Source organism: Haplochromis burtoni, unplaced genomic scaffold (assembly GCF_018398535.1).
Source record: "Haplochromis burtoni strain Fernald_Lab_line unplaced genomic scaffold, NCSU_Asbu1 Contig_251, whole genome shotgun sequence".
Lineage (NCBI taxonomy): Eukaryota > Metazoa > Chordata > Actinopteri > Cichliformes > Cichlidae > Haplochromis > Haplochromis burtoni.
The window spans coordinates 683,221-698,652 of record NW_024582612.1 but is presented as its reverse complement, the minus strand read 5'-3'; the positions used below and the strand labels follow the sequence as shown (position 1 = coordinate 698,652).

Genomic DNA, 15,432 nt, shown 5'->3' with positions numbered 1-15,432 from the left:
TGATCATACAGACAATTGGTCTTAAAGGTGCACCCTGATTATGTATCTTCAGTAAACCATACAGACTTGGTGTAGACTCCCCTGGGTACAGCCTGTGGTATGAGGTCCGGTCAATAGCCTTGTCTTGTTCTAACCACTTCAGACAGTCTATCACCCACTTCCCGTAACCACTTCCTGGGTCTCGTTTCAGGGGCTCATAAGTATTTCTGTCACTGAGCAGTGACAAAATCTTCTCATGATAGTTTTTCTGGTTTAGCAATACTGTGCACCTACCCTTGTCTGCCGGAAGGATGATAATGTTGTTGTCATCACTAAGTGATGTGAGTGCCTTCCTGTCCTCCATGGTGATGTTGGATGCTGGGGGCTTTGCATTGCTGGAGACAGGCCGAAACTTTCGTCCGTAGTTGCTCTGCTTCCATGTCTGCAATATTGTTGTTTTGAATTGCTGTTTCTGTGGCTGTGATCAGCTCCACTAGCGGGATTTGTCTTGGCGTGACAGCAAAATTCAACCCTTTAGCAAGGATGTTTTTCTCTGTTTGGGTGAGCTGTCTGTCAGACAAATTCTTGTCCACTTGTCCACATCCTCAGTGTCACATCCTTCTCTTTTCTGGCCACTGAGGACACTCTCCGTATTTTGCTGTGGTTTCCGACACACAACAAGTAGGTCAAACTTCCTTTGTTGCCTGGTCTTAGACTTTTTGTGCTGTGCTAGATGATCCTTCTCAGTGATGTCAAACACCTTTTTAAGAGTACTCTCATCTAATCGTAAGTCTCTGTCGGATCAGCTCCTCTTGAGATTTTAGCACGTTGATGGTAAAATTTGTTTGCCTCACCCATCCATTAAGCCGCTGGTGCTGTGACCTTCTGGAGGATTTTGTTGCCTGGAAGCCTTTAACTAAAGAGCTCATTTGCAGACTACAAGAAGGTGAGGAAAGGAAATATTTGTGTTCAATTCAAGTCCCAAACATGAAGGATTTTCTCTAGATGATATACTCCTGAGTGGACCTGACTTGAACAACACTCTCACTGGAGTTCTGATCTGCTTCTGTGGGGAACCAATAGCAGTTACAGCAGATAAGCAGCAGATGTTCTACTGCCTCAAAGTGTGCAACAAGCATCTAAACTTTCTGAAGTTCTTATGGTATGAAAACAATGATCTGCAAAAACAGTGAAAGAGTTTCAAATGACAGTACATGCATTTGGCAACAGTCCTTTACCAGCAGTTGCCATTTACTGCCTCAGACCAGCTGCTCAGGAAGCAGATGACTCCACTACCAGTGCAAGGAAGTTCATCACATGCAATTTTTATGTGGACGATGGACTTGCATCTTTTCCTAATGAAGCGAAGGCCATTGGTGTCCTGCGCACTTCCCAAGCAATGCTAGCTAAATCAAACATTAAGCTACATGAGATTGCACTGAACAGCAACAGTGTTATGCAAGCATTCCCACCCAAAGACTTGTAGGACTGAAAGGATTTGAAAGATCTATATTTAGGAATGGAATCACTACCTCTTCAGAGGAATCTAGGTCTAATTTGGAATTTGGAGACAGACAACTTCAACTTCTATGTTTCAAAGGAGGAGAAGCCTTTGACAAAAGAGGCATTTTGTCTCCAGTGAACCCTTCTATGGTTAAAGTGATCTGTGATAATCTAATATGCAATGTGTTATTAAGATAAACAGCAAATCTAATTTTAAATGAACTACTCCTCTTAAACAAATGGTCACTAAGCTAGAAATTTTTATTGTCTACAACAGTGGTTCCCGAAGTGGGGATTTTTCTTGTAAAACAAAGAGGGCCCTAGCAAACACACTTTGGGAACCACTTGTCTACAACAGCCTCGCAAACACAGGTGAATTTGTTGGTTTGCCATTCTCGCCAGGTGGTGACCTTGATGTCAAGACACATCAGTCCTTTCAAACTGTTTTCAGTCAAGCATTTTTTAAAACAGAAATTATCAAGTGACTGAGGAGATTATGAACTGACCTTGGTGTTCTTTTGGCTCCGTGCAGCATCTTTGCGCTCTTGGGGTTTGCCATGGGTAAAGAGGATGAGTCCATTGGGCTCAGTCGTACGGAAATCAAAAGAGATGGATCCCATCCGCTTGGTGTTCCACTTAGGGAGACTGATATAGGCCTCAGGGGTTTCAAAAGAAATTGGGTCAAGGGTGGCCACATTTTCACACTTGTAGGATACCTCACCCTGGATTTTCATCTTGGGGTCCACAATTCGAGCCAGACGGGACAACTCAAGACGGATGTCATTATTCTTATACACTACCTGCAATAAGGCAAGAGCAGGATTAATGACTCTTTTATTTAGGATAACAGGAGATACACATTTAATGACTTCCAACAATTACTAAATTAATAAAATTAATGCAGTAAAATAAAGACTGTAAAATAAGAAAATCATCAGTGTTGTGTCAGGAAGGACATTATTGGCTTTACATATCTCAGTAAAGCTTAGTGTGATAAATTGCAGAATACAGAGTTACTATATACCATACACACATATTCCTATTTGACATGTTGTTATTTAAAAACAAAGTATAAAGGAAAATGTTATTGAGTTCACATAAAATACAGGAACCAAAAATACTGATCATTCAGTTTGTCAGATATTTCGTTTCACAGACTGAGATCATCTCCATGTTCCCAGTGCGTTTCATACTTTACACTCTCAAGTCTCAGAGACAAGGTCAACTGTTCCATTTAACGGATTTCCTTAACGATTTTTATCCACTCATAGTTTGCTGGCAATTCTTTATTCAACAAGTTGTATTTTTCTTTTAATTTCAATTAACAAATTCTCAAAATAAACAACACTAAAATCTAAATCTGTGGAATGATTATTTATCTCTGTTACCACATCCAACCAGTAAGGATACACCACAGATTCAGGTATTTTACACTAGAACTGCAAAGTTATTAAAAAAATCTGAAAGTGTTTTCTTTCAGAATCCTCTCAAAAACAGAGCTATGGTGATGAACTGTGTTTTGCACATATTTAACCTTCTTTTTCCCACCTTCATTTAAAATACATTTTGGAGAGACCTCTGTTTGATTGGCAGGCTAGAGAAATCCTAGATGGATAGATAAATACTTGGATTAGAGGAAATCTAATCCAAGATTCATCCAGTTGAAAATTCATCCAGCTCAACTGGATGAATTTTCCATCCAGTTGAGTGTCATGACATCTGTGTTGAATGCCCCCCACTTTGTACCACATTCTTTCTTTCTTGTTGAATGCATCATCGTTCTGGGACCATTCCAGCTTGGAGATATTTTGTAAGAGTACACCACCTCAGTGCCTTGCCCATGTATAGAGACAGACTGATGGGATTTTTATTTATTTCTTTATTAACCTTTATTTAACCAGGAAGATCCCATTGAGATTAAAAACCTCTTTTTCAAGGGAGACCTGGCCAAGATAGGCAGCAGCAGGTGTCTCACAGTTACAGAAATTACTCAAACACAGGCAGCAACAACACACATGCAACAATAAGTGAAAGAATACAAATAAAATAAAATAAAATTCAAAATTCAAAAGTTCAGTTCGGGCAAATGGAACAGAAAGCAACAAGTAACCATGCGGACGAAGAGAATACCGACCAGCACGTTGCATTACAAACAGGCAGCAACCCAAGTATCGCCTTATATATAAAACTGTATAAATGAGAGTTCCTCCAACTCAGGCCATCCTACCTGAGAGTACAACTCACAGTGGTGAGTCTGAAATTTACGGTTAGTGATGAACCTCAGAGAAGCATGATACACAGAATCAACCATTCGAAGACATTGAGCAGAAGCGTTCATATAAAGAATATCACCATTATCCAGCACAGGCAAGAATGTTGCAGCAACAAGCCGCTTCTTTGTATTAAAAGAGAAACACAACTTATTTTGAAAATAAAATCTCAGTGTTAACTTCAGGTTTTTCACAAGATTCTCTACATGTGGTTTGAAGGTGAGCGAGTCATCAATTAAGATTCCCAGATATTTATAGGTGTGAACCAACTCTATTTTATTACCTTCAAGAGTGGTTACTGATGGGATTGTTTGGGCTCGTCTCCTTGATTTAGAAAACAACATGAGCTTTGTTTTGTCTGCGTTGAGAACAAGTTTAAGCTGAAGTAATGAGTGCTGGACAGCAGAAAAGGCTTTCTGCAAGGAGTCAATGGCTTGGACAAGAGTTGAACCACAGCTGTAAATAACTGTATCATGAGCATAGAAGTGGGATGGCCTAGATCTTCTGAAATCCCCTTTATTTTAGCAGTGTTGAGGTGGAGAACTATATTTGCATGTACAGGATTTTGAGCTGTACACTGCACACTGCACATGGACGTTGCCTTATCATAGATTCAAGCCGAAGACCCATTGAATGGTTTCAGCTGGATGGGCTGCACAATCCTTCAGGAGTCTTGTCACTCACCATCTGGGCCTGCTCCTTTCCCTGGACGCAGTCTCTGAGCTGTGCCCTTGCTTTGTTAGCTGAGAATGACGGGGGCAGATGGTCAGATGTAGTGGATGTTGCAGTTGCAGTGGTGTTGGGGTTGTTGTGTGCAGGAGACAGAAGATAGTGGTGCTGGAGCAGCCTCTCAAGAGGTGGAGGCATAGAGGTGTCATTGAAACAGGAGCATCAGTTGAAGTAGTCCGAGGGAGGACAGATATTAAAGCACAGCAGGCATTCCTGCGTGGCATCCCATCAAACCAGCTATAAAACAGGTTGAATTGACTGGATTTGCACTCATTGATGGCTGCTCTTCTGTGAGTGACCCTTGATGCTCCCGATTTACTCTCTGCTTCTCTTTTATACTCCACCTTTGGCCGCATCTATCGCCCTTTCAGTTGGTGTTGAAAATACCTTCTTTATCGCTGACTTGAATGTCTGCGTTTCTGGTGAAGGATTTCTTTAATGTCCAGGGCTTATTCTTGGGAAAACAGCAAACAGTCCTTACTAGAATCACAGTGTCCCTACAGAAGCTGATGTAGGTTGTGAAGGTGTCACAACCAGCACAGTCCAGTCTGTGCACTCAAAATAAACCCTGAAAGACTTGTTGGCCTCTGGTGATGATGTGTGAAAATTCCCTTGGTGCATAGTGCAGTCTAAGAACAACAGCAGTTCAATCTCCTGACTGCAGATCACATCGTTCACTTTAACATGTCTGACGTGACACAATCGATCATTTACAAGCACAAATCCAACCTTTGCTTTTGCTACTCATCTTCCAATCTCTATTTGTTTGCATAACAGTGCAAATAGAGCAAAAAATCAACAAAAAGGTAAAAACACAAATGCTAACAGAGATTTTAACCTTTGAAATGCATCAGAAAATAGACTGAGAGTTTGCTGCACTTAATTGAAAATGTCCTGAAATAGAAAAATGCACAAAATCATCACATTTTAAACGATGGAACTCATGAATGTTTGATATATGTGATGGAAGGATATATATGATTTTCCTCTGCTGATAGACTAAATCAGTGAATGAAGTTTGTATTAACAAGTTTAACAGCAGTACAGGATATTTAGTATCTGTTGAGTTTGTTGTCAAAGTACTGAAATTCTTGTTGTTTAAACATGTAATGGTACTATTTCTCTGTGCATTTTGTTTAAAAAACAAAAAAGAAGTGATGTGTTGGACCCACATCATTTAATGATATATGGTCCACAGCTGCAGTTCACTTTATCAGTCCCACAGACAGAAAATAACACAACCCACCAGATATACAGTGTACATCTTTCTCCATAAGGCGTGTGTGCGACATACACTGTTTCTTCCATGGGCCAGTCTAAATGCTGTCAATAACAATGGGAGGACGGCGTCACGGAGGGGTGTGTGTGAGTAAATTGAAATCTGCTCAAGTGGAAAATTGAAGGCCTTTTTTCTCCTTCTAATTCTCTGGGCAGAAAAAAACACCCTCTGTCTGTCTATATTTTGGCCACATACATACACTAAACAAACACACCCTCTCCTCCATTTCATTCTCCTATATTAATGCTTCTGCTCTTGCTGGTTATTCGGCTTCTGTTGGATTGTAGAAATGGAGTTGGAGTGGGTGGATTGGGGGGACAGGCTGAGATTATCATTAATCCATAAACAGACATTAGAGTATATCAAGTTGTCCCTTAAGGTGCAGAGGGACTAGATAGAAAACAGTCTGTCTCTCTTTTCATTTGTTGCCTTTCCTCCTCTTTTTGTTATATCTATCCTCCCCTTACTCACCCGAGCTACCTCATCCCCCCATCTCTCAGCAAGAAGCAGCCATTTCTTCTCCCACTCAGACTGAGCATAAATACCTAGAGCCGCTGAACAGGTCGATCATTCACTCCAAAATAAAAGCTTCAATAAAAATAGTAGTCCCTTCAAGCTCACTGACAACATGAAAGAAAAGGCCAAGTGAAAATTTGTCCCCTGAGACTAAGAAAACTTGCAGCATTTTCACATAAATACGAACAAAACCTGCATTGCTGCGTCAGTGCCTTACTGTTGTGATGGTGTTTCATCTTTACTCTTTTTATTATTACGAAAAAAGCTTTGAAGCACTTTAGTATTGTAGCCCACTAACAGAAAAGAGACTGTTTGTTTTTTTTAAATCAATACAAAGCATTTAAATTGTGTTACATTGTTTATGAAACCTGAAAATGTATCAAAACTGTGCATCATTTTCTAATGAAAAGAAAGACAGCAAAGTTACTGTTATTTATAGGACTGTTTTTCCATCCACCAGATTACTTGTCTAAGGTTAAATTCATAGTTAGGCCTTCTTCCCTTGACATTACATTTTCGTTCATCTTGAATACCTAAATAGACACCTTTAAACAAAATAAATACAAATATTCTCACAAATATTTTGCAGCCCATCCAGGACATCTATGCTCCAGTTTTGGTGAGTGAAACTGATTGCATTTCACAAACTAATTACTTAGCTCTAGTTAGCAGGTATAATATGGTCGCAGCTGATGGCCCCGCCCCTCCCTGAGCCTGGTTCTGTCGGAGGTTTCTTCCTGTTAAAAGGGAGTTTTTCCTTCCCACTGTCGCCAAAGTGCTTGCTCATAGGGGGTCATATGATTGTTGGGTTTTTCTCTGTATCTATTATTGTAGGATCTACTGTACAATATAAAGCGCCTTGAGGTGACTGTTGTTGTGATTTGGTGCTGTATAAATAAAATTGAATTGAATTGAATTAATATATACGTCTGTATTCATGATCACTGAGTTTAAAGATGAAAAAACCTTTAAAAAAGTGTTTGTTCAGTATTGGTAAGAAAAGCAGTATATGCCACATGTTTTGAGCACATATTGGAGTTTTTTTTAGCATCGTTTCCCGGAGGCTCACGGAGTTTCTCCACAAGAGCAATTACATCGATCCCTCAGTGCAGACAGGTGACATTCCTGGAGTACCTGGCTGCTTAGAGCACACAGCTCATTAGAGAAACCCGGGAGAACAGGGATGACTGTGGCTGGATTTGGCCAACGCATATGGATCAATTCCACACAGTTTGGTTGATCTTGCACTACACCGCCACCATGTCCCTGGTAAAATCAAGACCTCGTCCTGGATTAATGTGACAATTTCAGACTGAGGGTCACTTCTGGGGAAGTAACATCCAACTGACACATCTCTCCAACTGGCCATCCAGAAGTCCACCAAAGAACTGGATAGCTGGCTCACTAAGGTTGACAAGTCAGGCCTGCCAGTAGATTCAAGGCCTGGCTTTACCAGCACTCTATCCTACCGCATGTCCTGTGGCCTCTGCTTGTTTACTCAGTTCCAGTGTCAACTGTGGAGTCCCTCGGGAGGAGAATTAATAGCTTTCTGCACAAATGGCTGGGCTTCCCCCACTGCAGTGCAGCGCTTTATGGAACCAGTAACACCTTGCAGCTCCCATTTAGTAGTCTCACAGAAGAATTTAAGGTGGCATGCACTAGAGAAGTCCTTCAGTATTGGGACTCCAGGGACCAGAAAGTGTCAGCAGCGGATATTTGGTGAGAACAGAGAGGAAGTGGAGAGGAGAGAGAGGAGTGGAGGTGGCAGAGTCATACCTTAGGCAGAAGGAGCTGGTGGGGACGCTGGCCACCGGGACAGCTGGCTTGGGTCTTTTCCCAAAGACCCAAATGGGGAAGGCCCGAGGGAAGGAGAGACACCAGCTAATTCAGGAAGAGGTCCGATTAAGTAAGACAGTGGGGCTGAGGCAAAGGGGGAGAACATCTTACAGCAAAAGGTAACCTGGACAAACATCACTGAGGCAGACCTCCGTCCGTTTCCTTGTTCAGGCTGCATATGATGCCTTACCAATCCCAGTCAACCTCCATGTCTGTGTCAATAGTGAAACACCAGCATGTCAGCCATGCTCTGGAAGGGGATCCTTGTAACACGAGTAGCTGAAAGTACAAAGTCCCTGCAGAAAGTCGCTAGCGCTGGCACCGTGACCAGGTGCTGAAGGCGGTTTCAGAAAGCATAAGCAACACCATCACTCCTGGCAAACACCATCTTGGCCAAAAGACAAGAATTGCATTTGTTAAAGCTGGAGAGGAGATCTGTCAGCAGCAAAGAATACGGTCAGGTCTGCTCTATACAGCCTCAGACTGCCAGCTGCAAGCTGACCTAAGGAAGCAGTTGAAGTTCCCTCAGCACATCACTGAAACATCACTTTGGCCAGACATAATTATTGTCTCAGAGGCAACAAAACAGCTTATTGTCCTCAAACTCACCATGTCCTGGAAGGAGCATATGGAAGAGTCAAATGAAAGGAAATGCGCCAAGTACCAGGAGCTGGTAGAGAAGTGCTGGGAAGGGGCTGGAAGGCGTACTATGAGCCAATACAGGTGGGCTGCAGAGCCTTTGCATGATGCTCACTCTGCAAAGTCCTAAACCAACTGGACCTAACAGGAGTGGCTAGGAAGAGGGCCATCTGGTCTGTATGTGAAGGCGCAGAGAAAGCCACAAGGTGATTGTGGATAAAGAGGGCTGGTCCATGGGTGGCTGCTGCTGGGACGCAGGCTGGGGTCTGATCAACCTTAGCTGGGTTGTCTGGGCGAGAGTGTCTTATGTTGAAAGACCCGACACACCCCATTGAGCCCAGGTTACATCACTGATGATGCCTCTCAGCGCATCCAAAAAGGTATCTTGCACACACATATATGTGAACAAGTTCTTAATGTGGTTAATGTTTCCTCTCCTGTTGCACCCTTGCTGGTGAAAAATGTGATCATGTAGGTAGAGGAGAAGGGGGGTGTAACGGGGAGAAGGGGATAAGGATGGAAGGCGTAGCTGAGAATTTGACAAATTACTTTCAGGTCCTGCCACCTCTGAACAATAATACCAAAAAGGCATTTGAAAATATAAAGAGAGCTTTATCAACACACTGCAGATGCAGGCTGCAGGTTAACGCGAGAATGAAGCATAAGCAGACACTGATAGCAGACCAAGGAATACCTAATCATATCAGACATGTGATAAATACATAATATACACACAAGCATAGTGTATGTTTTAGTTTGACAGAGAGAAAATAATGAAAAATGTTAGACAATGGTTAGATGAAAGGAAACCATCAATGCATTATCCCCTCCACCAGACTTCCACCGTGCACATCATTACACATGTATGCACACACGCACTTATCAGTGTCTGAGAAAAAACAACATAACACAATATTTAATTTACCTTTTAGATTGCCTGCTAATATAGCTACCACAATTTTCTGGTATCATTCACTAAGAAATACCACAAGATAGGAAGTAACACAATTTTCTCCAAGAAAAAAGAAAACAATTCACAGTAAAACATTATGTATGCTTTCAGAAGCTTACAACAAAGCAGCAATGATGCAAAGGTATATTGGAAAGGTTGGAAAGGCCCAGCTGCTTAAATCTTTTTGGTAGGAGCACAAGCTTTGTGCTAACCCTGGGAAGTGACCGCTGCAATAATGACAGACTCACTGTAAATAAAACCCTGTAATGTTACAGTAAGTTTTACACTATTTTTTAAATACATGAAACTCCTGTCAAATAGACTGTAAGTACACCTTCAAACAAACTGAATCATCTAAACTTTTTTTAGGTTTACATCCAATAAATACACAATTGTGTGTGACATGACATCTTAATTTGTACTTGATATAATCTGGTGAGGGTAACTGCCTCACTAGATTGCATCTAGGATGAAACAGATGTTTGGCATTTCCACAAGGAGACTCTGTGGAATAGTGATGAAGTACAGGACAGTACTCAAAGAAAAAGTGAGATACCTATGGCGTTATTTTTGTGCCACTATTCTGAGCGCATGTAAAAACAATTTGCAGGTGCAAGTGTTGCATTTTGAAGAGAAATTTATTTTGAGAAGAAAAGCTAAATTTGAGTGAACAAAATTCATTGCTGCGTGCAAAAAATGTATTTCAGTGTTTGCTATTATCCACACACACACAACATAGCAGCCCCTCTCGCTCAGTTTTTGCATTTGCGCTCGCATGTGTTGCTCGCACTCTCAACATTTCTGCCCGTGCGCACTCAACTCTTTCTCTACACCGTTATATTTGTGCCACAGAAGAAGAAAAAACTACACAATTTATATGCCACAAATCCCACAAAACAAACATCCATCCATCCATCCATCCATCCATTCGCTTCCGCTTATCCTTTCCAGGGTCGCGGGGGGCGCTGGAGCCTATCCCAGCTGTCATAGGGCGAGAGGCGGGGTACACCCTGGACAGGTCGCCAGTCTGTCACAGGGCTAACACACAAGGACAGACAACCATTCATACTCACATTCACACCTAGTGACAATTTGGATTTTCCAAAACAAACACTGAAAGAAATTACAGAACTTCAACTCGACAGCATCAATAATAAAAAAACCACACAATTTATCTTACAGAGACTGCAATCTAAACACAATGACGAGTCTTAAACAGTACAAGTTTCTCATTTCTCATTACAGCAATTAAAGACTGGACAGGAAACATTACCAACGACTCTCACATCATAAATAACACCTTCAGACAATTTCATTATGAAATATATAAAGATATGATGATATATATGATTTCAAATAAACAGACAAGTTTATCAATAACATCACATTACCGTCACTGTCAAAGGAAGAGGCTCCCCACTGACATCCACAGAAGATGAGAGAGCAAAAATTGTCAAACAATAAAGCTCCTGATGGATGTCCCCCTGAAATTTCTGTCTCCGCTTTTTGTTAAAATGCCAGATGAAATTAAAAATAACCAGTTCATTCCATATCATGTGAATACAGCACTAATTTCAGACCCTATTCACTGCTCCAGTTACAGAGCTATTTCCTTAATTAACACGGACGTCACAATAATCAGCAAAGCTCTAACAACCCGCATTGAATCAGTTATCTCCTCTCCCATTCACCCAGACCAAGCAGACATTCTTTAAATAATACACGTAGACTTTTCAACCTCGTACATCTCTCTCACCAAAGTAACCATAAAACAACGATCTTCTCAGAATGCAGAAGAAGCATTTGACAAAGTAAACGGCACATTTCTTATGGAAACACTCATTTATCCAATGGATCAAACACTCTGCAATTAAACATTGAACCATTAGCAGCAGCAATCCATCAGAACGTTAACATCACAGGCATTCACACCAATAATGTAACACATGAACTAAGTTTATATGCAGATGATGCACTCCTGTTCCTACAAAATCCCAACAAATCAGTTGAAGAACTAATCCAAATCATTAAAACATACTCCCAAATCATATACAAGATCAATTACTTGTTCACAATGATCCTTATTCAACCCACAACAGCTTTTTTTCACCACTCTGGACACAGTAATAACATCATTCGACTGGAAAAACAAAAAATCTCCCCAGGAGCATCTTCCTTGGAGGGTTCGACCCGGGGTAGCGGTCATGGCCTATTAAGGGCTCTGTTGGCTCTTAGGTGATGGTTTCCTCGTGGCTGCGTGCAGCGGGACTAGGGGAGGGTCTGTGCTGACGGACGTGGGTTACTGACCTGGTAGCCTGGCTGTCCCTGGGTGGGTCTGGGACAGGTGTGAGGTTCTGGGGCGCTCCGTCTCTGGGCTGGGACCCTGGCTGGGCCTTGGGGGCTTGGGTCCTGGTTGGTGTGTTGCCGGGGTTGTGGGCGGGTGGCTGTATGGGGGCCGGGCCCTGGCGCAGGATGCCACCAGTGTATCGAGCCACCATGGGGGCTCTTCAACTGGTGGGGGAGGTTGTTACACCTTGCAGGAGCTCTCCTCTCTTCAGGAACTCACTCTGCAGGAGGGGGAGATACAGGAGAGGTGGAGGAAGCTCTCAGCCTGGGCGTCTATTGTCTTGTGTAGTCTGGACGATGAGTGGATGATGGGGTGGGTGCAGTTTTCTCTGTGGTGGGGTCGGGTGGGCTGTCCTAGGCTCTCTGCTGAACTGGGCCCCGGTCCGGATGGGCCTGGGCCCCCTTTCCCTGGCGGGTTGCAGAGTATGGGGATGCCTACTGGGGTCAGCGGGGGTCAGCGGTCACTTGCCCCTCCCTTCCTTCCTTCCCCATCTCCAGCTGCCTCCCTCTTCCCGCTCCACCACAACCACCCACACATGCAGGGCCTTGGGGTAAATATGTGTCACCAGGGTGCAGAGGAGTCATCCCCCCCTCTGTCCCCTTCTGGCTGCCTCTGCCTCAATTTTATCCCACAACTTAGACATTCACATTACTCACACTCTCATTACACATACATATAGGATCTTGGGGGTGGGCACGATACACGGAGTCCAAAGTACCATCAGGGCGTACACCTCACCCCTGGCGTTGTTGCCCACCTCTCAATTGTAAATACACGAAGACATTGAGGGCTAGCAGGAGGGACCATGCGCTTACCTGCTGCTCTCTGGCAGGTAGCTCCATGCCCTCCTGGGTTTTAAATGCACCTTAGAACACACATGCATCAACACTACAATGAGCGGGTGGAGGGAGGTTTGGAGTCTTCTCTCACCCCCATTCTCTGCGACCTGCTGGAGCGGGGGGGCTAGGAGGAGGAGTTGGCCGTCCGACTGCGGTCTGGAGTGTGGGGCCTCCCTGCTGCTGCGGAGTCGGGGCGGTCTGCCTCCCCCCACCGCAGGGAAAAGGGTAACACCACCTGGGTCTGGGTGCAGTTCCCCCCTCCAGGGGCAAGGGTACCTAGACCCGGTTGTAGAGTACGCTTGGGGAGTGTGATCGTGTGTACAGCGTCTCTTTATGTCTGTCTCCACGTTGGTTGAGTGTGGAGTAAGTGCATATGAGAGCATGAGGGTGGGAATGGATGTTTGTATCTGTGTGTGCCTGTATGTCTGTGTCTATATGTCAGGTTGGGTGTCAGCGCCACCTCTCTGGGGACATCTCAGGCCCTCCAAGGTTTGGAGGCCTATCTCCCCCCACCACCACTTCCCCTGCCAGTGGCGGACTCCCTCAGACATCGGTGCGTTGGTGGTTCTTTGTGTCCGGGGATGGGCGTCCAGGTACACACCGGCTCACTCCTTGGCGGCCGCTTATCGGGGCCTGGAGCCTGGGGCTCGCTCGGGCCACTTCGGAGGTGGGGTGCCCCCGGCCTCTCGGCCTGGGGCTCGGTCACTCAGGCACGCTGGCTGCCGGCGGAGCTCACGGGCGCGTCACTGCAACTCCCCCTGGCTTCTGCTCCGCGGCTGCTGAGTGAGCCCTCATCTGGGACTCTCCTCAGCTCTTTCTGGGACAGTGGCGCGGCTGCCCCTCTGTTGGTCTTCCTTGGTCTCTTGTGTTCTGGGGGCCTCTGGATGTCTGGAGTTTTGATCTCCTCCATACCTGCTTCATGCCCTGGAGGACGGGGCTGTGGCCCCCCCACACCCTCTAGCAGATCATTACATGAAGGAACCTTTTAAAAAACAAAAAACAAGCGCGTCCATGCTCACAGGTGTACACACGGGTGATCACACCCACAAACTACACCCTTTTTGGCTCCTACCTCAAAGCACACTGTGTTCTGTTGATCTTATGTGCTGCACAATAATGTTTAATATTTAGTATTTACTGTCATATTCCCATATATCATTGTGATGTTGTTTATTCTATTACTCTTGTTCTCTTCTGCTTGTTTTCTTTTTTCTTTCTCAGCAGGTGATCCAGGTGATTGATAGATGTATTTTTTGTCTGTTTGTTTTGTTTGTTTTTTGTTTTTTGCCCTTTATCCCCGTTCCTCTTCCCCGCTGTTTCTCTTTCCCTCTTTCTTTCTCCCCTTTCTTTTCCCCAGTCAAGTCTTTACCCGTATTTAGCAAGTGAAAATAAAATAAACAATAAAAGGTGAATCAAATAGACCATTACGGCAAGGCTGGGATGGTCAATTTGGTAAAGTAAATCCGTTGGGCATCTTTCGTCACCTTTAGACAATAATTCTGATGCAAAAGAGCCAAACGGGACAGGCAAAAAAAAGAAAGAAAGAAAAAACAAAAAACAAAAAAACTAAAATAAATAAATAATAAATAATAAAACTAACATTACACCAGTCAAAACTCTAAGGAGCCCTAGATGCACCAAATCTCCACCACTACTTAGTCAACCAAGTACAATACCTCATCAAATGGATGCATTCAGCCCATCACCTTCATCCATGGCTGGACATCGAACAATCTGATTGTAAAGACACATTAATCCAAAATCTACCATTTATCAACAATACAATCAGACATCACAACTGCTTTAAAAGCCCGCCAATAGCAACAACTCTGACAGCCTGGTGGAAGACGAGCAAAATCAAAAAGAACTCAAACACCCATATGGAACAACCCTTCAGTGCAAATAAATGACCCCTGGCAGGCATTAAATGGAAAGAAAAAGGCATCACACACCTCTGCCACATTTGTGATTAGAATCATTTCTTAACACTTCAACAGCTCATTGACAGGAAACAGTTTCTTCAGCATAACCTACTAAAACACTCCATCAAAGCAAAAATGAGTATCAATGACACTCAGCTAAGACAACTACCACTACTGGACAGCATCAACAAAACAGCGCAGACACAAACACACTCTCAAAGCTAAATAAACTAATATCCTCTAATGATAATGCACCTCACACGCCAATCAACAAATGGGAAAAAGACCTGATATACCTCTCTGTCTGTTTACCTCACAATCTGGAAGAACTAAACATAATGCAGATCAAAACAGCCCTGCTTGTGTCCCTGACTATCACCAAGAACATTCACACACTGGTGATGGCAAGCTACATTGTAGCCACAGCCACCCTGGGGCGCACTGACAGAGGCGAGGCTGCCGGACACTGGCGCCACCGGGCCCTCTGACCACCACCAGTAGGCAACGGGTGAAGTGTCTTGCCCAAGGACAACGACCGAGACTGTCCAAGCCGGGGCTCGAACCGGCAACCTTCCGATTGGGAACCCTTTACGAGCAATTTCCCAAGAGGGAACCCACCGA

General features: G+C 43.8%; 1 protein-coding gene across 5 annotated transcripts in view; it reads right to left on the bottom strand.

Moving 5' to 3' along the window:
- The window catches only part of nrxn3a (neurexin 3a), a 199,517-nt gene that overhangs the window by 79,088 nt on the left and 104,997 nt on the right, over nt 1–15,432 (bottom strand). For all 5 annotated transcript variants that reach the window (XR_001336901.2, XR_001336903.2, XM_005938683.3 and 2 more), the window contains exon 8: nt 1,989–2,282. Coding sequence is in view for 3 of the 5 variants with exons in the window: in XM_005938683.3 (XP_005938745.1) it covers nt 1,989–2,282 (294 nt within the window). In the remaining 2 variants the exon portion in view is untranslated. The remainder of the gene's footprint in view (nt 1–1,988; nt 2,283–15,432) is intronic.